General features: G+C 50.8%; 4 protein-coding genes across 4 annotated transcripts; 3 read left to right on the forward strand and 1 right to left on the reverse strand.

Annotated features, from left to right (window-relative positions):
* Positions 1-10,762: 10,762 nt before the first annotated feature.
* On the reverse strand, positions 10,763-11,890 carry LOC147326534 (uncharacterized). The gene has a single exon (XM_086297789.1). It carries the CDS (start codon positions 11,888-11,890, stop codon positions 10,763-10,765), a length of 1,128 nt encoding a protein of 375 aa, XP_086153915.1.
* A 2,977-nt stretch (positions 11,891-14,867) lies between these two features.
* On the forward strand, positions 14,868-15,596 carry LOC147326535 (uncharacterized). Its single transcript, XM_086302617.1, has 2 exons — positions 14,868-15,141; positions 15,226-15,596. Exons 1-2 carry the CDS (start codon positions 14,868-14,870, stop codon positions 15,594-15,596), a joined length of 645 nt encoding a protein of 214 aa, XP_086158743.1.
* Positions 15,597-16,932: 1,336 nt separating this feature from the next.
* Positions 16,933-17,673, forward strand: LOC147326536 (uncharacterized). Its single transcript, XM_086297790.1, has 2 exons — positions 16,933-17,206; positions 17,300-17,673. Exons 1-2 carry the CDS (start codon positions 16,933-16,935, stop codon positions 17,671-17,673), a joined length of 648 nt encoding a protein of 215 aa, XP_086153916.1.
* Positions 17,674-19,714: 2,041 nt separating this feature from the next.
* LOC147326537 (uncharacterized) lies at positions 19,715-21,374 on the forward strand. Its single transcript, XM_086302618.1, has 3 exons — positions 19,715-20,179; positions 20,328-20,931; positions 21,025-21,374. The coding sequence occupies exons 1-3, from the start codon at positions 19,715-19,717 to the stop codon at positions 21,372-21,374; spliced, it is 1,419 nt and encodes a 472-aa protein (XP_086158744.1).
* Positions 21,375-23,532: the final 2,158 nt, after the last annotated feature.

Genomic DNA, 23,532 nt, shown 5'->3' on the forward strand with positions numbered 1-23,532 from the left:
ATCAATAAACAGTTACTCTGAACTTCAACAAAACATCACGTCTCCTGTCGTCTGTACAACAAGCAACTGCTGTAGCCCCGACAGCTCCGTGCTGCAGGTCGTCGGCGGGCTCTGTGCTACAGGTCGGCGGGCTCCGTGCTGCAGGTCGGCGGGCTCCGTGCTGCAGGTCGGCGGGCTCCGTGCTGTAGCCCGGACAGCTCAAAGCAGGCTTTATGTTGCATCTGAATTCAGTGTAGCTTCACAGCAGTCAGAACTCCTTCTCGTGTTCTGACATGGAACTATCATGGCATTTCCGCATATCTTATTACCTGAACAAAGAACCGTCCGCTTTTCAGTGGTTGGTGAAAACGCTCAGCGAAGACACTGAGTTCGTGTACGAAACCCGACAACATCAAGAGATCAAACGCGTCTTGGAGAAATACAACAAGACCGACGGGCACCCGGAGTGTCTGATCGTACTCCTTTGTCGGCATTTATGCTGCGATGTGACGAGAGAAACAATCGAAGCTTCGTTCCGAGCTATGAATCCCGACGCGCTGACAAACGACAAGCATTACAATGCGACATGTCCAACCCAACTGGTTCTGGAGGACGTCGACCACGTTCACGCCCAGCGCATGCTTTGCCAGTTGATGTGTGAACTCAGCGGCAGTGAAATCCGTAGGGTTAAAATGCTTCTTGCTTGGAACATTTTGGATAGTCGCGATTGTCTGCGCATTCCATATGGTTGGATGGAAGAAAAGAGCATCTACGAACTGGCCCCCAAGATTTTAAACTACTGTAAAAAATATTACAAGTGTGTCATGTTTACAATCCTGAACCTTTTGGACCGTAGGGATCTGCTGGTCTACCTGGGGATCTCTTCTGAAACGGTGTTGGCCTTGTGAAAAGGCACCACTGATTGTATGTTGTACCGCTCCTATGTATCTGTGCATACATCTCATTACTAATGATGCTTTTTAATAAAAACAAGCTCTTATACACATTGACGCTCCTTGTGCAAGACTGTGATTTTTGTCTAATACCACCACACATTACACGACCAACCATGAGCGGTCACAACGATTATAGCCCATATTGGTGGTGGACGGAGAACGAGGACTGGCTTAAGGTCACAGTTATAGCGGCTCCGGTCTTCATTGTCTTGGGGTTGGCACTGATCAGCTACAAACTGTACGAAAGACGAACCCCTTCGTACATTTACAAACCGGGGGATGGCACCGCAGTATACAACGCCGTGTACAAACCCACCACCTGTGCAATGGACGACGAGTGCTGTGACGGTGGGCACTTGGTCGTCGTTGGGCCACAGAGTCCATCGGTTATGACCGTGGTAACCGAGCAAGAGGAATCACTGCTGAAACATCATCATCATCGCAAGACGGTCCAAGACTGACACTGCTGGACAGTGTGTCTGTCGCCACACTTTTTGGTTAGAAGCAGCATTTGTGACACAGGAGGTCCGAGGAGCCCCGGGTCGCGGAACAAGCCTTCTTTGTACTTTTGTGTGGTTTTTTTTATTATGAGTATGTGCAAAAGAAGAAGACAACAATGTAATGTGAAAATGTTTTTGTCTTTATTTCATGTCTAACACAAAAATTATATACGAGTGCTATGAAACCTGACGATTCGCCTGTGTCTATTTCTTTCGACGCAAAGCGTACACATGCAGTACGCACCATACACAAGAAGTAGGACGGACACCATCATTACAAGTATCATAGACCATGTACACCACATATCCCGGCGATGAGTACACGTCGTACTGTTGTTCAGCATGGTGTATGCGGCTGGATTGCTAGATGAGCTTGTGTCTGTAAAGCCAAAGGAGAGTGTTCCCAGCCGACGCTTGTTTAGCCGCTCCTTTAGAGTCTCCCGTGCCTGTGGTGAGGAAACACAAAAGTTTCACAGAGAATTACTACACTTGTTACCGCCATTTATGTTATGGATATGACATGCAATCCCACGCCTGCCCACCGTGTTGCCCACCGTGTAGTCGTGTACGAACGCGATCAGACGTGGCATCTACTGCACAGTCGGCATCACTTGCGTGGACGTCCAAGGGTATAGTAAGTTGACATTGACATGCGTAGCGACGAGGACCCTCAGTGAAGACAAAGTTATATTTGGGCAATGGCCAATTGGTCTGCTGGCAGATTTCCTGTTGAAAGAGGCAATACGATGTGTTATATGTACAGCATATTTGCAATTGTAACGTTATGTGTGTAAATACACACAAGCAGCCTGACACACCTGCAGTTGTCCAATGTGATTATCAGACTGTTGAGGGTAGTGTTCCTTTGACCGAGGTGTCTCTGTGCAGTCGTCGGGGTCGGGTTGACTTTCTTCACACTCGGATGCTTCTAGGTCAGTCCGTTTTCGTTTATTATCGAGTACCGTGTACTCATGGAAGGGGTTGCTACACTTGCGTGCGTTGTCGTCGATTTGCTCTTGAAAAGGTTCGGTAGCCTTGGACGCCGTTTGCCGGTCGATCCTGTCCTGTAGTAACGCATAGAGCGCTTTAGCTGCTGTGCGTTTGGCCTCTTTCTTTCTCGAACCACGGCCCGTGGCCTTGAGATCTGCAGCGTTCTCCACGTGTACGTTGACAACGTGGACCAGTCTGTGTTTCACACCGGTCACGCTTTCCCTATACACAAGTTTAAGACGCATGCGAGCTGCCCGCATTTGTAATGTGGAAATCCAGTCGACGTCCATGATTCACAAAGGCCGTAGTTAATTAAATGTGTAGCACTGAGAAATTGCAAACGCTACAAGGAGCACGAGGCCTAGTTGAGCGGGTTGCGGTCTGGGAGTGACACACTAACTTGGTGACTTTTACTCTGCGCCCAGCAACAAAGCTGCTGTGAGCAAAACAAGAAGTGCTGTAGGTCGGGAACGTTGGAACTACAGGTCGGGAACGTTGGAACTACAGGTCGGGAACGTTGGAACTGCAGGTCGGGAACGTTGGAACTACAGGTCGGGAACGTTGGAACTGCAGGTCGGGGACGTTGGAACTACAGGTCGGGAACGTTGGAGCTGCAGGTCGGGGACGTTGGAACTACAGGTCGGGAACGTTGGAACTGCAGGTCGGGAACGTTGGAACTACAGGTCGGGAACGTTGGAACTGCAGGTCGGGGACGTTGGAACTACAGGTCGGGAACGTTGGAGCTGCAGGTCGGGGACGTTGGAACTACAGGTCGGGAACGTTGGACTGCAGGTCGGGAACGTTGGAGCTGCAGGTCGGGGACGTTGGAGCTGCAGGTCGGGAACGTTGGTGCTGTGGGTCGGACAGGCATTTCACGTCACCGTGTGGAGTGTTTTGTCGTGACTCAGAGACATTTCACAAGAGTTGAAGATAAGGAGAGAGCTTATCCCACACAGCAATTGGAAACATCTCGGTTGGAGCAAGAACATAAAGCAGGGGCATTGCTTTCCCTTGTACATCAGAGCACTCACACACGGGACGAATATGCAGTTCGTGGTGACCGACAAGCCTGCCTGGTACTCAGATGAACAAAAGGACAGTCGGGTGTTCACATGCACCGACACCGTTGGTTTATTCGACCAGGTAGCCGAAGCCATGACAGTGAAAGAGTCTATGTTATCCGAGAAAAGCAAAGCGTTTCAACACAAGACGACACGGAAAATCGTCAGAGACATGGTGATCGAAGACATCGGCCGTTTCAAACAAAACCCTTCCAAGTCGCTTTTGACTGCTTTGATGGATATTATGGACTTGCGAGCCGATGGCTTAGAATGTATGTCAACCGAAGACAGGGCCGGTATGAAACAGCTAATGTTGGCTTTGAAAAACTACACCCTCTTTTACATACCCTCTACAGCGTTGAAGTCCGTCGCAGAGGACCGCGTTGTCATACCGGTCGTGACAATGTGGTCCCAAATGGACAAGGAGTTAGAGCTACGGTTCTGTGACAAGCCCAGATCGATGTTGGGCACGTACACGGTGAATTTGATGAGCGGGAGCGCTGCTTATTTCATGCAGCAGGTCCTAATCGTGCCGGGTGTCCAAAGCTTAAACCTGTTAAAGGACATAACGGGCGATAGATATGAGTTCTGGGACATGTCTCTAGAAGTCCCCACTCATCCGGATGCTCTCACTCCATCGTTCAAGCACATACAACCGATGCAGTTGTTACGCAGCGGAGAGGACAATGACAGAACGTCTGCTACGCAGACGTATGGGGAAACCGGAGACACCATTGCTGATGTGGAACCCATGTGTTGTGTACTGGACACTGAGTCAGCTGACCTGCAAGTCAGTAAACGACCGGGAAGCGTGGACTGTTTCTCGGACGTGGACGTGATATGCGATCTGTCGAGATTCACGTGTCACGCCGGCGTGGCCAAAACTGTGTACTTCAGACGCACGGCACGCGTGGTGGGCCGTAAGCGAGGTAACATGACACCGGTGGTTTCGTTGCGCGACCAGCAGAAGGACAAGCGAACGTTATACATATCTACCACCGCACGCTTTTGCAGGGCCTTGAAACACTCCTGCATAAAAGGTAGCGGAGAGCTGCTGCAGTGTTGCTACACACTGCTAAACGAGCTCAGCGGCAGAGAGACTTTCCTGGCCGGACCCGAGTTGCATCAGGACATAACCAATCCTGCGCTTACCGCGTTCCTAAAACGGGTGAGCCCTCCCGCCAGCAACTGGTGTAACTACACCCCAAAACACGTGGCCTGCGCGATCGAAGAGCCGATAATGTGCGAGATAGTGGATCTGGGCATCAAGCTAATGGACGACAGGGTGCCCAATGCGTTTGCTGTTGCAGAGCTGTTACTGTGTAATACGCAAAAAGCCAATCAGTACGTTCGAGCCTACGAGTGCTACAACGAAGACGGCGCGTATCGCGCGCAGATTCATAGGAACAACATTGCTTTACTGCAGCAACAGTTCAAGGAAGACTGGCGCGCCCTGGCCAGCATCGACAGGCGGATTAGAGCGTCGAACAGCGGTGTCATCAACAAAGTGCAAAGGCATGCAACGAGAGACCTGTTCAGGAACTTGGGCACCCACAACATAAACGACACCTTTAAGAAGTGGCAACAGCTGATAAAAGACACACCGGCTCCGAAAGACACTGCTAGAGGCAGAGATTATAGCAACATGAAAGTGCTCTTCCACAACCTGAGGGTGTACCACAACAAAATTAACAAGCTGAAGAAGAACACCAAGACCGCCGACGATATCGACGACGACGACAACGACGACAACAGCAACACGCCGCCGGACGACGGTAACTCCAACCGCAAAGCGTCGAACGTCTCAGTCGGATCTGCCTCGCCTAGGTCAGAAAAAGCGTCGAGACGCGACGTCGACGTCGCAACCGGACCGGTATCACCGTCCCAAAAACCCTGGTGCTTTTCTATGATCGTGCCTGACAACCCCCCTTTGGGCACGTGGGTCAGAAACATAGGGACTCTATTACAAAGCGCAGCTTGGTTGTACGCAGATAACACAAGACGAGAAGCTGTGTGCAGCGTTCTCGGCTTGGAGAAAACGCTGCTGCACGAGAAATACAGTTCGGTGTTGGAACAATGGGTGTCTAGCAATCCCATCGTGGTAGAACAGCTGAACGCCCACGGTTTACAAGATAAACTGAGTTTGGCTCTGATCGACCGCTTGGGCGCCATATCGACCAAAAACTGGATAAGCAAAATCAAACGAGCTTTCACGCGTGCACCCGCAACAAAGGCCACAATTTCATCCGAGGCAAGAAAAGGCAAACGAGCTTTTGCGCGTACGCTCGCAACAAAGACCACGCTGGTGGACCGTGATCAGTGCAACAAGAAAAGCAGAGCCAACAAAACGTCCCGCTCCAACGCTGACAGAGAAGAATTGCTTTGCCAGGAAGCAATGAGCTGCGAGGATGACGCCGATGAGGAATCTGGCCAGGACGAAGAAGAAGGGGAGTACGATTACACAGCGGCCCAAGGCGAAGAGTTGCTGGCCACGGAGGAGTATGACAAGGATGAATTGTCGGGCAGATACGATGATGACAAGCGTCTAGATCAATACGACTTGGAGGACGACTTCATTGACGACAGGAGCGAGGACGATTACAGCATCGTAGAGAGTGACTCTGACGCTTGCGGCCCTGTGAAACAGATAGCCTTCGGTCGAATTGACCGCCGCCGTCGCGCTGACGACTCTGACGCTGAGTCGGACCACATCCCCGAACACTCTGGTGTGCATAAAGGCGCGTTATTTTCCTCTGACTCCGAGGAGGAGGAGGAACCCGCCCCGGCGAGAATAGAAAAACGACGACGCAAACACCACGGCGATGAAGATGACACTGATGGTGACGATCGACCGACGACAAGTGCAAAGTTCACTAGCAAGTCGCCCGCAAAGTCTCCTACAAAGTCACCACCTAGAAAGGTAAAGGAAACGCCGATTGATCGCTTAAGCCGTAAGACAACAACCAGCAGGAAGAAGCAGCACAAGGGCGATCGAGCGAAAGGTCCAGGCAAGCGTCGGAGAAAGTCACCTTCTTTTCATTCGGATTCGGACGCCAGTAATCCCGAGAGCAAGTGCAAGTCTCCAAAGATTAAACGCCCAAGACTGAGCTCAAGCACGGACGACGGGTCCAGTGCGTGTAAGTCTCCAGAGATTAAACGCCGAAGAACGAGCGCCCCTACAGAATACGAGTACATCGAAGACGAGTACATCGACCACGCTGCTGTGGATTCACATCGCCCTGCGGAAGACCCAGTGGCACCCGTAGAGTCCGACGGTGATCTAGAGGACAGCGTGGACTTTTGTGGACACATCGTTGCTATGTGAGCCGGGTCGAGGTGTGTAACTACAAACGCCGATTGCCCCTGTGACACCGTGGCCACTATGTCAGCCGTGCGCAGAAAAGAAAAACCGTGCCCTGGTCCTCAAAGTAGCGTCATGATCAAATATTTAGAGTCGCTGGCAAAAGCAATCGATGTCAGCCAAACACTGCAACCTTGCTCTGACCGACCACCCCTCGCAACACATTCTGATCATGGCGAGCCCGCCGCGAAACGTACCCGTGTGAGCAATAGCAAAGGTACACTGTTGAAATATTTTGACAAGAAATGACATTCGTTTGTAGGCCATGTTATGTATTCAACACACGTGGATCATTGTACCGCTGTGAAACTGTGTATGTTTGTTGCCATGTCACAATGCTCTTTGCTCTTTGTGTGTATTTGAAACAATGAAAAAATAATAAACGAACACGATCACTTTGCTCAGTGTGATATGTTATTTATTATACATATAACCACTATATGTTACACCTAAAGCACTATATGTTACACCTAAAGCCCCCACTCCTACTCCAAAATAACAAGGTGGCCGACCTACGGCACCGGCCGACTTAGTCAGCCGACCTGGATACATTATGCAGCCTACCCAGCCACATTATTCAGCCACATTATTCAGCCTACCCGGCTACATTATCCAGCCGACCAGGCTACATTACCCGGCCGACCAGGCTACATTACCCAGCCGACCAGGCTACATTACCCAGCTGACCTGGCTACATTACCCAGCCGACCTGGCTACATTACCCAGCCGACCTGGCTACAGCGACCGACTGGGATTTACACACAAGTTGCTCCATAATCCAGATATACCAGCGGCTAGTAGACGGCATCATCAGCCTTATACAGCCGTCGCACGAGTAGCCGATTGAGATAAGTAGCCAGCTGAGACACAGTAGCCGACCGGGAACGAGTAGTCATCACAAGCTTTCTAAGGCTAAGCTTGGATCGCGAACATGAGCCTAGAGAAACTCGAAGCGTACAGGCACGACATAGCCGAGTGCTACGAATCGTTATCCGACATAGTTGAGGACGCCTCGGAAGCGTTCCAAGGCTACCGCTTGGAGTGCAAGTTACTCTCCACCCCGAACCTAGTGAGGAAAACCCGTACGATCATCGATCACTGTTTGGAGAACGAAGAGCGGGCCGCTAAGTTTCTTCGTATAGTGCAGACTAACAACAAGGAGTTGTACGAGAGCATGGAAAAGCACGGGACAAAAGGTCCCCCAGGTACTATAACTCGCAAGATGACACGTTACACGCTGACTTTTAAACGTTAAATGCTAAGTCGCCCTGTCTGTTGCTTTCCACTAGAGCGAACCAAAGCCACTCACACCTTAACGGAGGACGCGCAGTCAGCGCTTGGAAGCGGACTCGACCGAGTATCGAAAGCCCTCGCCGACTACAGCTTCTTACCCAAAGTCACCGAGATCCTGGCAGCCGTGGACCACATGTTCGCAGAACGCGTGATACTGACAGAAGAATACGAAGACTTTCACGTCGTGTTCCGCAGGGGCAATTCACGGCTGCTGGATATTCAGTTTACGTGCTACAAGTGGCAGACAGTTTATCAACATGATAGAGAATACATAATTGATGCGTGTGAAAATGCAATGCTGGACATGATTCGCATGCTGCTCCATAATCCGGATATACCAGCGGTTACTAAACACAGCATTAGCCTTATACTGCTCTCACACAACATGCACATATACGGCCTGGATGACTGGGAGGCGAGCACGGTTTGCATGCGGATCGACTGACTGCTGAATAAGAGTACGGAAAACGTGACCCTGAAAGTGTGTGTGATGTTTGCTGTTATTAGCTGCCTTTGTAAAGCATTTCGAGTGTTGTACGTTGGAATTGATGATTGTGAAATAAACAGAAATTACACACACACAAGTCATAGGCTCGGTTTATTCCCAATTTTATTAGCACACAGATACATACCACCCCCCCCCCCATGTACATAAACACACAACTTTCATACGTAGCACAACGCAGCCACCCCAAAACTTACGCCGTTTCGGCAAAAGTCATAACACTGTTCTCGTCTACACGGAAACCATAAGCTTCGCTTCCTTTTGGATGCGTCAAGCTCCACAGGTCGTACACATATTTCATGGTTCTGAACGTCAGCGACGATCGCGTCGGAGTCCAACTGGCTTGCGTTTTGTCAGGGATCTTAGCCATGAAAGCCAATGTCTTATAAAGAACGTGGTACTGTTCCAAAGATGCGGCGCGATCGTCGTTATCCCACGCAGCCTTTAGATCGTCACACCAGCTCGCGAACCGATCGTTCGCACCAACCTTTAGAAGCCCCTTGGGTCCGAGTCCTCGGAACGTGCGGGTGTAATCCGTACCGAACAGGATAAGAAGGACGAGGAGTTTATGTTTTAGCCGCCGGTACTTCGCGACGTCTTGCTTGACGCGAACGTACAGATGAGAGCCCATTTTGGTCAGTCGCAGGTACCTGCCGTGACTGAAGCGAGGCACCTTGCCTTCCATGTACAGCTTGCTAAGTTTGTTCATGCGTTCGAGTAGTCGCTTTGAGCTCGCGACACACGCGTCGTCCTCCGCAGTGAGCTCTCCCCCACATCGTTTGTTATTCACAGCAGAGCCCTCAGAGGCCACGGCGTCGTGACATGCGGGTAACAACTCAAAAGTGTCAACGAATGCCGATTTCGATTTCAACCCCCGCGGACCCACCACGGCAAGGCGTGCTAGTATCTTGCGCGCAACTTCGGCTTTATCCGTTGCATTTAACTTGAACACTCTGGTGAGAAATTCGCCGTACACGGAGCCTCGTATTCCACTCAGATAGAAATACCTAGCTAATCGTTGCGGCAACGTGGAGTCTTGGTCTTTGTCCGCCACGAGACTTTCCCACTCTCCGTGCAGGAGCTCGAGCTCTTCTTCCCCGAGGTGATCGTCGTCTTCCGCAATGTCGTACAGCGTACGGAATCTGGGCCTGCGGGCTTCGAAGTCCGCGTCAGTTGTCCGTAAACCGCCAACCGTGGGCGCCTCCGCGAGCAGGTCGCCAAACGCGGAGCTGTGCATCGGTCGATTGCTGTCGTAGCTCGTGTTGGCCAACCGCAGTGTGAGCCCTTCGCGCCCGCAAGCCGTGAGCACGGCTATCACGTCTGAGTCTGCCGTGCATACCAGAACAGTGCCCGGAAGAGCGTTGGCCAGTTCTACCATCAGAGTATCGGCCTCTGTGCTCGAGCTCTTCCGGCACGCGCCGTCCAGAAACACGAGGTGTCCCTCCAGAGGTCGATTCGCAAACGACGCCACGTACGCCCCGTGGACTCCGGGCGGTCTGGCTACGGTTCCGATGCCGTCGACTTCATTTTTCAGATGCAACACCACGTCTTCGTTGTTAGATTCACACAAGATGTCACGGGAAGAACCCCAGTCCCGTCCGGTGACCAGAAACACTGCCTTTTTTGCCACGTTGGTGTCGCGTAGCAGTTTCAAGGTGAGATAGTCTATAGCGTCCGCGTTTCGTCTACAGAAATCCAGGTGGGGCGCAAGCGGGTAGCGGTCTCTGGTTTCTCTAACCGCCGGCTTTTGCGCTCCCCGTCCGTCCTTTACCAGAATCAGACACTCTGACGTCCATCTGTCTCGATTGTAATGTTCCGCCAGTGTTCTTGCCATGTTTTCGATGGACGCTAGCCGATCTCCTTCCACGTAGTCGCTAGCCTTGACCTTAAATCTCATTATCAAATGGTCGATTAACATCCAGTCGTATCGTTCCGTGGGTCGCTCTATCACATCGAACGGCGATAGATGGGGATTCGCGAGCATAACGTGCAGCGCCTGGTTCTTCAGTCCCATTGTCAGACGTCGTCCTATCAACTCGTCGCGGCCTGACTGGCGTTATTATAGCAGCCGCACTCACGGGCACACACACGGGCACACACACACACACACACACACTTCAGTGATCAGGCACGCGTTGTGTCGGCTGCTGCGGAGGCTGTTGGTCGGAGTGCACTTTGTCGCGTTTAAGTTTCTTCTTTTCTTCGTTGAAACATATGTTCCTGTGGCTTAGATCTCCCGGGTTGACTTGTGAGCAAAGGTCCTCCGTGTACATAGTATCGCTTCTGTTATATGACCTCATGTGCACACAAGTAGGAGCTAGACAGTTGAGAACCTGTGTGCAGAAACATGTCAGCCAAGGGAAATTACGCCTCATGCTTTTCGATACGGTGGGCTTGGTACAGCTCCGTATTCTAACCAAATTCGTCCCGGGTCTCACTATGACCAAGTGGGCGCCGGAGCGCTGAGCCGCGCTGGGGTAGGTGACGGAAAACATCACCCACGTCAGCCACAGCTGGGTGTTATAACGCCATAGCGTCGCTTTATCTAGAACGTCGCTATGCCTGGTCTTGAGCTCTAGCAACGCCACTGTGTTTGTGACCGTGTCGTACGCAACCATGTCGATTTCGGTGTAGAACCCCCAGTCTGGCTGTATGCCCTTACACCCGGCTACACAGCGGTTATGGTACGTGTACCGCTTTTTTGCACCCGAGCAGCGGTCGGGGGATGGTATGCCGGCCACTCGTAAGCCTCCGCAAATCGGACGCAGGTGCAAGGCCTCTAGTTGCGTGAGGATAAGTTGGGAAACTGGACCGACCTGGGGTTTGGTTTTTTTCCCGTTGAATACATCTTTGCAATCTGCGTCCACCGCCACTCCGATGTGCGTTGACATACGTGTTTTATCCCACACCCGTCTACACGCCGCTACGCTAGGGACTTTGCTATACGTAAATATCCGCAGCACACCAGCCTGAAACTCTGAAGCCTTGCTCTCGGAGACGTTCAGTTGTTTGATGTAGTCGACGACCCAGTCCAACTTACTTTCGGGGTTGCTGTGTCGGTCTTGCAGCGCTCGTGTGAACACGTCCATGTTTATCAGGTTATGGTTTCCTCGCCTTCTATGCTGAGCCATAGAGTCCAGCGTTCTCGTTATGCCTTGCACTTTGTACCACCGATGGTCATTCGTCGACTTCGCGTGCAGGCAGCCTGACACGGTCTTGAATTCGATCGTCGCGTTTCCTAACATCGTCGCGCAGAGCAAAACTAACAGCGGCCAGTTCGGCAAAGCGTTGCGTATCGGCCGACATGGTGTACTAATAGTCAGTAGATACTAAAAAAAAAAACCCCGCACGTTCGCCAGACACGTTACACGCAACGACGATGAACCGCAAGAGAATGCCCGCGTTAAAGTCGCTCGTGTCGAACGGCAAAGACATGTTCGCGGCAAAATTTGCGCCCGTGTCGGGCGCCGCAGCCTCGTCCATGGCGCGATTCACAGGCCGCCTCGGAAGCTCGATTGCTGTCATAACATCTCTCATCGTGGGTTTCCTGACGCTACCAAATAACATCATGTATTTCCTCGACCATAAGCATTCGTCCAAGCTGACGTACGACAACGACGACGACAGTAACCAAGAGCACAGATACGCTTACATTCACGCTGGGATTGCTCTGGTCGTCCTAGGGTGCCTTGCCATGGTGGTGAGCATAGTGCTAAGTTACTTCGCCGCAATCAGCAAACGGAAGGTCGACGCTTCGGCCGCCACTTCTACCAACCCTGTCACACGGAGCACCATGACTGTGTACGCGTGCTTGGCGATGATGAACGTGGAACTGTTTATGGCCGTGATCGCCGGGTGCATGGAGTTGCTATATCGTCCCCTCACCAGTAACGAGCATAGGTCGCATAACGTCGAATGTGCTATTGCGGTGTTCAACATCATCATATACGCGATGTACGTGGTCACCATGATACTTACGGCGTCCGTACTGCGAGGGAAACACGAAAAAGAACACAGTGACTCTGACCCCTCGGATATGACGGACGTTGTGACCAACATGGCAGTGCCGCGGGAATATGTCACCAGAAATTCAAACCTGTACAATTCACCAACTGGTTATATGATGTAGTGCTATTCTGTTGTTGTTGTTGTTGTAGTGTGCAAAAAAAAAAACAGCAATAAAGATTCACGCCTGTGTAGGATACCAAAGTCTCTTTTTATTGTTGTTGGTTTAATATCAATCACAGTGTTGTAGATCAAGTTCAAATTGTAAAATGTCCAAAGACACACCAAAGACAAAGATCACATCTGTTGTTACTACCGCAGACTGTACATAAAACCAAATAAAGTTTGTCTTGTACGTACTATAAACTGAGTCTGTGAACGTTTTGGTATTACACAGCACACGTACTCATACATAGCCGATGACACCTTTGTGGGTTTTTTGGGTTTTTTTTTGTTTTATTTGACAAATGGTGATTACAATGTCAACACATACATGTACAAACATCACAATGCAAGCAAACACACGCCCATTCTCTTGCTAAAACGTTGTAGAGTACAGGTGCGCAAGACTATGTCTAAGCGTGACACATGTTACACTTAAAGATACAACCTGACCGTTTCTCCGCGTACACATTCTGAACAAACAGGATTAGGACATTCGCAGCTAGCGTGACCGCAAGGCTTGATGTACATCTTAGCCTTAGCACAATCCGAACAGATTACATCCTGTGACACGCTACTCATACGGACGAACCGGTACCACGTCCACCGGCTTTTACAGTAGAAACACCTTCGCAACCCTGACACTGTCACGCTTTTCAGGATGCAATTCTCACATGCAACGTGTCCACAGTTAAACACACACATGTGTGTCCGTTCGTAACAACAGGGACACGTGTATAGGTCCGTAGGTCTTCCGATTGACACAGAAGGCGTAGAGGACGTTGACCGTTGGGGTTCGTTGAAAGATGCGTCGATTGTCGCCTGCAACGCGGACGGTCCGTCCACGTCGATTGCCTCCTGCACGGATGGTCTGTCCACGTCGATTATTACCTCCTGCGACACGGACGGCCCATCCGCCCTGTAGCTCCCAGGCCCAGCTCTTTGTGCCGCGGCGGGCACTGTAGCAGAAGACACAAGGCGGGGAGGTAGCCCCATTTCACGTCGGGTGTGATCGTCCATGACAGGTGCACGCGTGGTCTCCCACGAGTTAGGACGTCCAGTGGGCACGGTTCCATTGTAGCTTTGGATCTGTAAGCCGAATGTAGGCTCGGTGCAAGACCTTTCGGCGTAATCCCTATCACTCGGATCGGGGCCGGTGAAGTCTACGGTGTTGATAAAGTAAACGGCCCCGCAATCGAGTTCGCAGTCCAGAATGTCTTGAAGCGATAACTTTGAACACAAATTCTTGTTGTACGGTGGTAACCAGGAGAGGAAGGTTCTTTGTACCCTTTGGCAGTAAGCAAATAGCTTCCTTTCGGGCACCAATGCGTGCACCACCGCCAGCGTCTTGGTTTGCTGATCCTGTACGCATTTCCATTTGCTTACATGGAAACGCTTCATGTACACGGCCCGCGGTAGTGCCCGCTTGGCGTCCGGGGTTGTGGGGCGTACAATGCCGGCTATGATGTGCTTATTTGCCAAGGACATGACTGTAGACACAGCACAAGTCTGCTACCCTGTGCTGTTCTGTTAAATAAGCTCTTGTTCTGGGTAGGCCAGCCCAGAGTTACAGGTTGCCTGGAACCCTGGGTCGGCTGGAAAATGTAGCCAGGTCGGCTGGAAAGTGTAGCCAGGTCGGCTGGATACTGTAGCCAGGTCGGCTGGATACTGTAGCCAGGTCGGCTGGAAAGTGTAGCCAGGTCGGCTGGAAAATGTAGCCAGGTCGGCTGGATAGTGTAGCCAGGTCGGCTGGAAAGTGTAGCCAGGTCGGCTGGAAAATGTAACCAGGTCGGCTGGATAGTGTAGCCAGGTCGGCTGGAAAATGTAGCCAGGTCGGCTGGATAGTGTAGCCAGGTCGGCTGGAAAGTGTAGCCAGGTCGGCTGGATAGTGTAGCCAGGTCGGCTGGATACTGTAGCCAGGTCGGCTGGAAAATGTAGCCAGGTTGGCTGGATAGTGTAGCCAGGTCAGCTGGATAGTGTAGCCAGCTATTGCTATATCTCTCGAATAACCATCCGCGTATACAGATACACTGCCACCCCACGTAGGATACAGTTATGGCTGTGGAACAACTCAGGCTGTGGAAGCATGACATTGCGGAGCGGTGCACTCACCTAACCGAAAGTATTTTTGACAGATACACGGACGAGGACGATGCCTTAGACGCAACTGGTATAACGGAAATACCAAACCATGTGCATCGCCTACGTGCCCTAGTCGAATACAGCTTGCAAGACGAGGTGCGAGCCAAACTGTTACTGTCATTGCTTTGTGAAATCAATCCCTACATTTACAAGGACCTGGTGCAGCAGGGACCAAAGGGAAAGACAGGTACTGTATCTTCTTTTCGTTGCAATAATCATCGTGTTTGACGGACACCTTGTTGTTTGTATATTTATGTCTATTTCTCCGCAGAACGAAAACTGACACAGTTCAAGTTAACCCATGCGGCCAAGCGCATGCTCGACTCCACGCTGCCCACGTTTATGTTCCATAGTGTCCTCAGGAACCGCAGCCTGCTGGACATCATCACGACTGTCGACGAGCCTCTCGACATCATGGTCCGGCAAGAGCTGATCTTACCCGAGGAACAATATATGCTATATCACATGTTCAAATCCACCGAGGGGAAGGCTCGTGCGCTCGGATACCTCTTTGGATGCCCTACGGTGCCCGACGAGACCAAGGCCAGCATTTTGCTGATTCTGGCCGTGTACAATCTACACGTCTTCGGCATCTCCCCCGACGACCCTTATAGCTTGTTGGAGATTGATTGTAACTCCTAAAGCTAGGGCTTTGGCTGTGTAGACATGTGGTGTATTAGCATGGGTGTAAAGCGTGGTGTTTGACTGTATGTGACAATAAAATGACAACCATTACACATTGCAGTACTTTATTTGCCATTGGCGGTGTTTTCCTTTTTGATACATGATACCAACACGCACATATACACAAACCTTGACACCGATACATTTTCATTACGTGGTCAGACTCATACATTGGAACACGTTTCACCCTCAGGGGTCTTGCGTTTTTGGTTTGTGCGGATCCACACTACAACACACAACACGGCGATGGCGATCAGCAACAGGATCAGGGTGGCTATTACACCGGGGCGGCCTCTAGGTTGTGGAGAGTGCGAAAAAGGAGCCTTTGTGCACTCTGAGACTGTGAGGTTGACACGGCCCACAGTTGTTGTGCTTGTGGCTGTAAGCTCACACAAATATAGCCCAGTGTCGGCTACACTGACATTCCTTAGAATCACAGACCAGTTCACATTACTCATGGACGGGTGGAGCAATTGCACTCGGTCTGTAAACATGTCACATTGGTAGTTGTTGTAAGAACGTCCATGTTGAAAGAAGTAGAGGTAACAATCACGTAAGGGTGGTTTCCGCCACTCCACCAGGGTAATTGGACCCACTGCAGTATTCTCACAGTGAAGAACCACATCTTGTTCACATATCGCGGTTACGTCTGTGTCAGCTAAACGAGAGAACACATTTGGTTAGTTATTCAAATAAAGGTTACAACACTATGTTTGATGTACAATGGACAGTGTTTCCAGCAAGGAAACAAACAACATTCAAGCGGCTTGGGAGAAATGCATGTACACAATCGTGTTTTGGGAGTGACTACGAACCATTTGTGATGACAGACAAAGACAGGAATGTAGAGCACATCAACAACCACAAGGACAACCAGCTTAACGTGGCCATATTTTTCAATGCTCCACCGAGAATGGCCCATGCGAACATTACATGCACTTCACCACAAGTTGGAACCTCCGACCGAGAGCGACAGTAGCCAGGTCGGCGGCTCCCGACCTACAGGTCGGCCAGCTTTGCGCTGCAGGTCGGCGGCTCCCGACCTACAGGTCGGCCAGTTTTGCGCTGCAGGTCGGCAGCTCCCGACCTACAGGTCGGCCAGCTTTGCGCTGCAGGTCGGCGGCTCCCGACCTACAGGTCGGCCAGTTTTGCGCTGCAGGTCGGCGGCTCCCGACCTACAGGTCGGCCACTGTGTGAATCTGTTGGGAACCTGTTCGTTTGTCAGATAAAGCTACCCTAAAGTCGTACGAGTAATCGACAGTAGCTATTGTTATAGGAACACGGTACCGTTATTATGGCTGTAGAACAACTCAGGTCGTGTCAACATGACATTGCAGAGCGGTGCACTCACATAACCGAAAGTATTTTTGACAGATACACCGACGGGGACCAGGACCTAGATGCAACTGCTATGACGAAAATACCAAACCATGTGCATCGCCTACGTGCCCTTGTCGAATACAGCTTGCAGGATGAGGTCCGAGCCAAAGTGTTACTGTCAGCGGTCCATGAACTCAATCCCTACTTTTACCAGGACTTGGTGGACCGGGGACCGCAGGGAAAGACAGGTACTGTATTTCTTTTCGTTGCAAATAAAAAAAAAAAACATTGTGTTGAACGAACACCTTGTTGCTTGTATACTTATGTCTATATCTCCGCAGAACGAAAACTGACACAGTTCAAGTTAACCGGCGCTGTCGAGCAGATGATCGGCTCGTCGCTGCCGAGGTTCCGACGTGCAGTCAGAGAACGCAGCTTCCTGGACAAAATCACGACTGTAGATGACGCAGTCGACCTCATGGTTCAAGAACAGCTGATCTTACCCGATGAAGAATATATGCTATATCACATGTATGAAACCACCGAGGGGAAGGTGGGTGCGCTCAGATGCCTCTTTGAATGCCCACAACTACCCGACGAGGCGAAGGCCAGCATATCGTTGATTCTGGCCGTGTACAACCTACACGCCTTCGGTATCTTCCCAGAACGCTGGTTGGAGACTGTAACCCCCCAAGCGGGGGCTTTGGTTGTGTAGACATGTGGTGTGTCAGCACGAGTGTGAAGCGTGGTGTTTGACTGTATTTGACAAATAAAATAACAACCATTACACATTGCAGCACAGTGTCTTTATTTTTTTTTATACATGATACCAACAAGTACCTCTGCAAAACCCTTGGTACAGATACATTTCATTACGTGGTCAGACTCATACATTGGAACACGTTTCGCCCTCAGGGGTCTTGTGTTTTTGGTTTGCGCGGATCCACACTACACCACACAACACGGCGATGACGGTCAGCAACAGGATCAGGGCTGCTATTATACCAGGGCGGCCTCTAGGTTGTGGAGAGTGTGAAAAAGGAGCCGTTGTGAGCTCTGAGACTGTGAGGTTGACACGTCCCTCGGACTCTACGTCAATCTGGCCAGTTGTTGTGTTTTTGGCTGTAAGCTCACACGTATATAGCCCTGTGTCGGCTACACTGACGTTCCTTAGAATCACAGACCAGTTTGCGTTTCCCACGGACGGCTCGAGCAGCTTCACTCGGCCTTTAAACATGTCACATTGGTAGTCGTCGTACAAACGTAGATTTCGAAAGAAGTACAGGTAACAACTGGATACGGTTGATTTCCGCCACTCCACCAGGGTAACTGGACTCGCTGTAGTATCCTGACAGCGAAGAACCACGTCTTGTCCACATATCGCTGTTACGTATGTGTCAGCTAAACGAGAGAAACGCATTTGGTTAGTTATTCGCATAAAGGTTACAACACTACGTTCGTTCTATGTACAATGTACAATGTCTTTCATCCAGGAAACAAACGGCGTTCAAGCGAGTTCACAAACATGCACGTCAACAATAGTGTTTTAGGAGTGACTACAAACCTTTTGAGTCAAGAGACAAAGACATTATTGGAGTGCACAACACACACAAGGACAACCAGCTTAACATGGCCATATTTTCTCAGTGATCCACCGAGAATGTCCAATGCGATCATCACACGTTCTTCACAATGAGATTATACCCCAGGTCGGCTGGATAGTGCAGCCAGGTCGGCTGGAAAATGCAGCCAGGTCGGCTGGATAGTGCAGCCAGGTCGGCTGGATATAGCCAGGTCGGCTGGAAAATGCAGCCAGGTCGGCTGGAAAATGCAGCCAGGTCGGCTGGATAGTGCAGCCAGGTCGGCTGGAAAATGCAGCCAGGTCGGCTGGATAGTGCAGCCAGGTCGGCTGGATAGTGCAGCCAGGTCGGCTGGATAGTGTAGCCAGGTCGGCTGGATAGTGCAGCCAGGTCGGCTGGATAGTGTAGCCAGGTCGGCTGGATAGTGTAGCCAGGTCGGCTGGATAGTGTAGCCAGGTCGGCTGGATAGTGCAGCCAGGTCGGCTGGATAGTGTAGCCAGGTCGGCTGGATAGTGTAGCCAGGTCGGCTGGATAGTGTAGCCAGGTCGGCTGGATAGTGTAGCCAGGTCGGCTGGAAAATGCAGCCAGGTCGGCTGGATAGTGCAGCCAGGTCGGCTGGATAGTGCAGCCAGGTCGGCTGGATAGTGCAGCCAGGTCGGCTGGATAGTGCAGCCAGGTCGGCTGGATAGTGCAGCCAGGTCGGCTGGATAGTGCAGCCAGGTCGGCTGGATAGTGTAGCCAGGTCGGCTGGATAGTGCAGCCAGGTCGGCTGGACCCGTGCTAATATAACCAGATCGCTTGGAGTCTGCTCAACCCCAGATACATTTAAGTTTCGTAGCTTAGAGGTAACACAGTGTGTTTTCAGCTAGACTCTTTTGTAGTGCAACAAACCCAAACACCACAGTGTAGCCAGGTCGGCTGGATAGTGTAGCCAGGTCGGCTGGATAGTGTAGCCAGGTCGGCTGGATAGTGTAGCCAGGTCGGCTGGATAGTGTAGCCAGGTCGGCTGGATCCCTGCTAATATAACCAGATCGCTTGGAGTCTGCTCAACCCCAGATACATTTAAGTTTCGTAGCTTAGAGGTAACACAGTGTGTTTTCAGCTAGACTCTTTTGTAGTGCAACAAACCCAAACACTACCACAGGCTGTTTCCCCACTTATAGCTGGCTGACAACCATGGAGTACATAACGTTGGCCATTCGATGGTGCTGGGAACCTAAAGCTCACATTAATGTGTGGTCGCCCGAGGATTCAGGTGTTAGAAAGTGGAGCCTGACAAGATGGGAAGCAGAAGCCTATCAACTGCCAACTCAACATTTGACGATAGTGTGCATGCAAATCGACACCCTGTCGGCTAATGCCATCAAGAAACAACTGCTACGCCGAGCAAAAAATCTGTGGGTAGACCCTAGTTGTGTCGTTATGACGGAGGGTTGGTTTGATACAATCCTCGACTCCTATGTAGACGCAAGCAAAACAGTGTCACATACCTACACTACACTGACGACTCCGTGCTCCGGCTCGTCGTTCTACAGACACGTGAATGACTGCAATGCCCTTGTCGCTGCTAAGGGTTGGAAGAAGGATGCCAAAACAACCGCCTGTGATTCTCACACTATCTTCCAGCTGCATTGTAAACATGTAAGGTGGTTTTATTTTGTGTCGTGGTGCTGTTGACCCACTGTAAGCTATGTGTGTCTACATAATAACAACAATGATGATAATGATAATAATAATAATAATAATAATAATAATAATAATAATAATTACAATGTATCCCCCTGTGCAGGAGCCCCATAGCGTGACTCTTCTCGTCAAAAGCCACTCGGGCGATACTAAGTTGCTGCAAATCCGATGCGATGAACCTATGTGCATCCGAGACCTGCTGAAGAGATACGACATACATTGTGATACGGTGTGGAACGACACCATGTCCCTGTCATCCAACTCTCCCTGTATAGCCTTGACTGACCATGGCATGGACCTCATCTACACGGAGGCCACTCCAGGTATGATAACTGGCCGGTTCACAGCGGGGGCTAAGGACACGTTCGATCATCGCATGAAACACCTGAAAGTTCGCACAAAGCACCGCACCATGAAAAACAAGCCGTACTCTATACATACGACACCGCAGAATGTACCGAGAGGCGCGTCGCTCCTGGACGATGGTCTAACCCAAGAGGACTCCAACCCAACCTTACCCACCGTGTTATATTACAGCGACCCGCTGTCCACGATCGCCGATGTGCTGAGGAACGACGGTCGGTTTCTCGCTGATTGTCGACTCGCCGCATCTTACGATGACGGCCATAACGTGCACGCAGCTGATGTCGCCATTTCGGGAGAGTCGCCCATTTGTCAGTGGCAGCACAATCAGCTGTGCATTGTGGGTAAGACACTGTGTGTGTGTGTGTGTGTGTGTGTCTGTGTGTGTGTGTGTGTCTGTGTCATAGTCGCTTACAGTTGTTTCGTGTGCTCGGTAGGTACAACAACTCCCCCACCTGATGAGGATCACGTGTTCACATACCCTTACGAATGCACGGTCTGCCGAGAGGAAAGCGACGTCTACCTAGAGTGTGGCCACCTTTGTTGCCAAGCGTGCATAACCTCTTTGGGAAACAAAGAGGCCATGCTGATTACATGTCCTCTTTGCAAGCAACACGTTGGCAAAAAAACCATTACAACCGCAGGCGTAACCTCCAGGACTTGCACATCGTGTGGAAAGGACAAGTGTTGGCTGTCGGATTGCGGTCATGTGTGCTGTGTTTCTTGTGATACTACCTGTAAAGTCTGTGCCCGCTGTGTTAAAAAAGTTCTCAGAATGTACATGTAGCATTGCTTGCTTGGATGATCCGGTTATCGGTTATTGCCCACACAGAGTTGTACGTGGATCGCCGTGGAAGGTACTCACAGCAAAGAAGCCTTGGTGTACGTGTATCAGGTGATGATTTATTCAGCAATAGACCAACCATGTGTACATACAAACTGTCTGCGTGTATTTCATTCACATCAATCCAACAACAGTGTACGTGTATCAGGTGATGTTTTATTCAGCAATAGACCAACCATGTGTACATACAAACTGTCTGCGTGCATTTCATTCACATCAATCCAACAACAGTGTACGTGTATCAGGTAATGTTTTATTCAGCAATAAACCAACCATGTGTACATACAAACTGTCTGCGTGCATTTCATTCACATCAATCCAACAACAGTGTACGTGTACCACCCCCATGCTAAATAATACCGTGCTGTCCAAGCTATCGGTGTGTGTTTTTGAGCGTAGAATAAATGACACGAATAACACAATAGAGATTTACACTTTTATTGTAGACACAACACATGTATACTGCTGCGTTATATAGCGTTATACAGTAGAGGTAAAACACAAGTGGATCAGTTGGATCATCTTCCACATCTGGTTGTTATAGGAATCCAAGTTGCATAATCGCTCCAGTTACTCCAGAACTTTCCAGGTTCACGCTGTGCTCCTCTCTTTCTATGTAGTGGCTAACACACTTAAGTCTCAATATAACAACCACTGAGAAAGACGAATCGTCCCCACGGGGGACGTGGGGTCGGCGCCTGCCGACCTGTGAGTCGGCGCTTGCCGACCTGTGGGTTCGACACCACCGACCTGTGAGTCGGCGCCTGCCGACCTGTGAGTCGGCGCTTGCCGACCTGTGGGTTCGACACCACCGACCTGTGAGTCGGCGCTTCCCGACCTGTGGGTCGGCGCCTGCCGACCTGTGAGTCGGCGCCTGCCGACCTGTGGGTTCGACACCACCGACCTGTGAGTCGGCGCTTGCCGACCTGTGGGTTCGACACCACCGACCTGTGAGTCGGCGCTTCCCGACCTGTGGGTCGGAGCTTGCCGACCTGTGAGTCGGAGCTTGCCGACCTGTGAGTCGGAGCCTGCCGACCCGTGGGTCGGCGCTTCCCGACCTGTGGGTCGGCGCTTGCCGACCTGTGGTTTCACTGTCTTTTATTTCGCAGCGTGGTTTCTAAATTCACACATACATTATATTAATGGCTCGGACACAGCAATTCAAACAGCACTAAATACAATCCCTGCTAGCACATCATATAGTCACAAAACGCAATTGAGCTGTGATACGTTCATTCAGAGTGCTTAGGTGGACCGACCAAAAGGACCTATAGATAGAGCAGGCAACTGAAGCGACCATGTCTTTGAATATCGCAAACCGTAAGCGCGCAAACGCGCAGCCCGTGGACGACATGACCGGGAGTCTGTTGCCACCCAAGAAAAAGTGGCGAAGAGCGACGTTGGGCAGACGGGATTGGGACACTGGAAATGCCTTTACTATCACTTACGATGTCACGAGAGGTCTCCCCTGTGTGACTTTCATGAGTACATGGCCAACCGTGAAGTCTGACCATAAGGTTCTACTCACGGTTGACAGCGCTGGTGAGCAGCTGTTTGCCGATAAAGTGGTCATCCCGCTCAGGGTCTTTCTGGATTTACTGCATATGCATCTCACGCATAATGAAGACAAATATCTGTACTTGTACACCGATGCCTTTCCTAGTACGGAAAACCCCGACGAAGTTGTAAAGAACATGCCTGCTGCTATATATAAAGATGCAGGTTGTTACCACACGGTGGTAATAAATGGTCCTGCTGAGGACGACGAGGAGGATGAGGAGGAGGATGAGCACGACGATGAGGAGGAAGAAGACCCCGACGGCAACATCGCCGATCGCATACGCATGCCTCAGGATGAAGAGGGGAATGACAACAACTGGCCCAAGATCCCCGAAGTGTCAAAGGAACACTTAAGATACACCGGTGTTCCAGGCGTATGTTGCACTATAGTCAGACAACCTAAAGGTCCACTCTTTCTCACCACCAGTCGCTGGCACATTCGAACCGAGGATGGAGAGAAAACAACCATGATGCCCGGGGACTGCGAGGAGACCGAGTATGTGTTTCCGTTATGCCACACGGAACAACTACCTGGGCTGGT

Source organism: Aulonocara sp. 'chitande type north' Nkhata Bay, linkage group LG7 (genome assembly GCF_057382095.1).
Source record: "Aulonocara sp. 'chitande type north' Nkhata Bay isolate Kocher_YH1m ecotype deep benthic linkage group LG7, A_spYH_male_GT1.1, whole genome shotgun sequence".
NCBI classification, from domain to species: domain Eukaryota; kingdom Metazoa; phylum Chordata; class Actinopteri; order Cichliformes; family Cichlidae; genus Aulonocara; species Aulonocara sp. 'chitande type north' Nkhata Bay.

Coding starts and splice junctions, on each gene's coding strand:
- LOC147326535 (XM_086302617.1), top strand. CDS start 14,868: ATGGCTGTGGAACAACTCAGGCTGTGGAAGCATGACATTGCGGAGCGG. Junction 15,142..15,225: donor GGGACCAAAGGGAAAGACAG/GTACTGTATCTT, acceptor ATTTCTCCGCAG/AACGAAAACTGACACAGTTC.
- LOC147326537 (XM_086302618.1), top strand. CDS start 19,715: ATGGAGTACATAACGTTGGCCATTCGATGGTGCTGGGAACCTAAAGCT. Junction 20,180..20,327: donor TCCAGCTGCATTGTAAACAT/GTAAGGTGGTTT, acceptor CCCCCTGTGCAG/GAGCCCCATAGCGTGACTCT. Junction 20,932..21,024: donor CAATCAGCTGTGCATTGTGG/GTAAGACACTGT, acceptor TGTGCTCGGTAG/GTACAACAACTCCCCCACCT.
- LOC147326534 (XM_086297789.1), bottom strand. CDS start 11,890: ATGTTAGGAAACGCGACGATCGAATTCAAGACCGTGTCAGGCTGCCTG.
- LOC147326536 (XM_086297790.1), top strand. CDS start 16,933: ATGGCTGTAGAACAACTCAGGTCGTGTCAACATGACATTGCAGAGCGG. Junction 17,207..17,299: donor GGGACCGCAGGGAAAGACAG/GTACTGTATTTC, acceptor ATATCTCCGCAG/AACGAAAACTGACACAGTTC.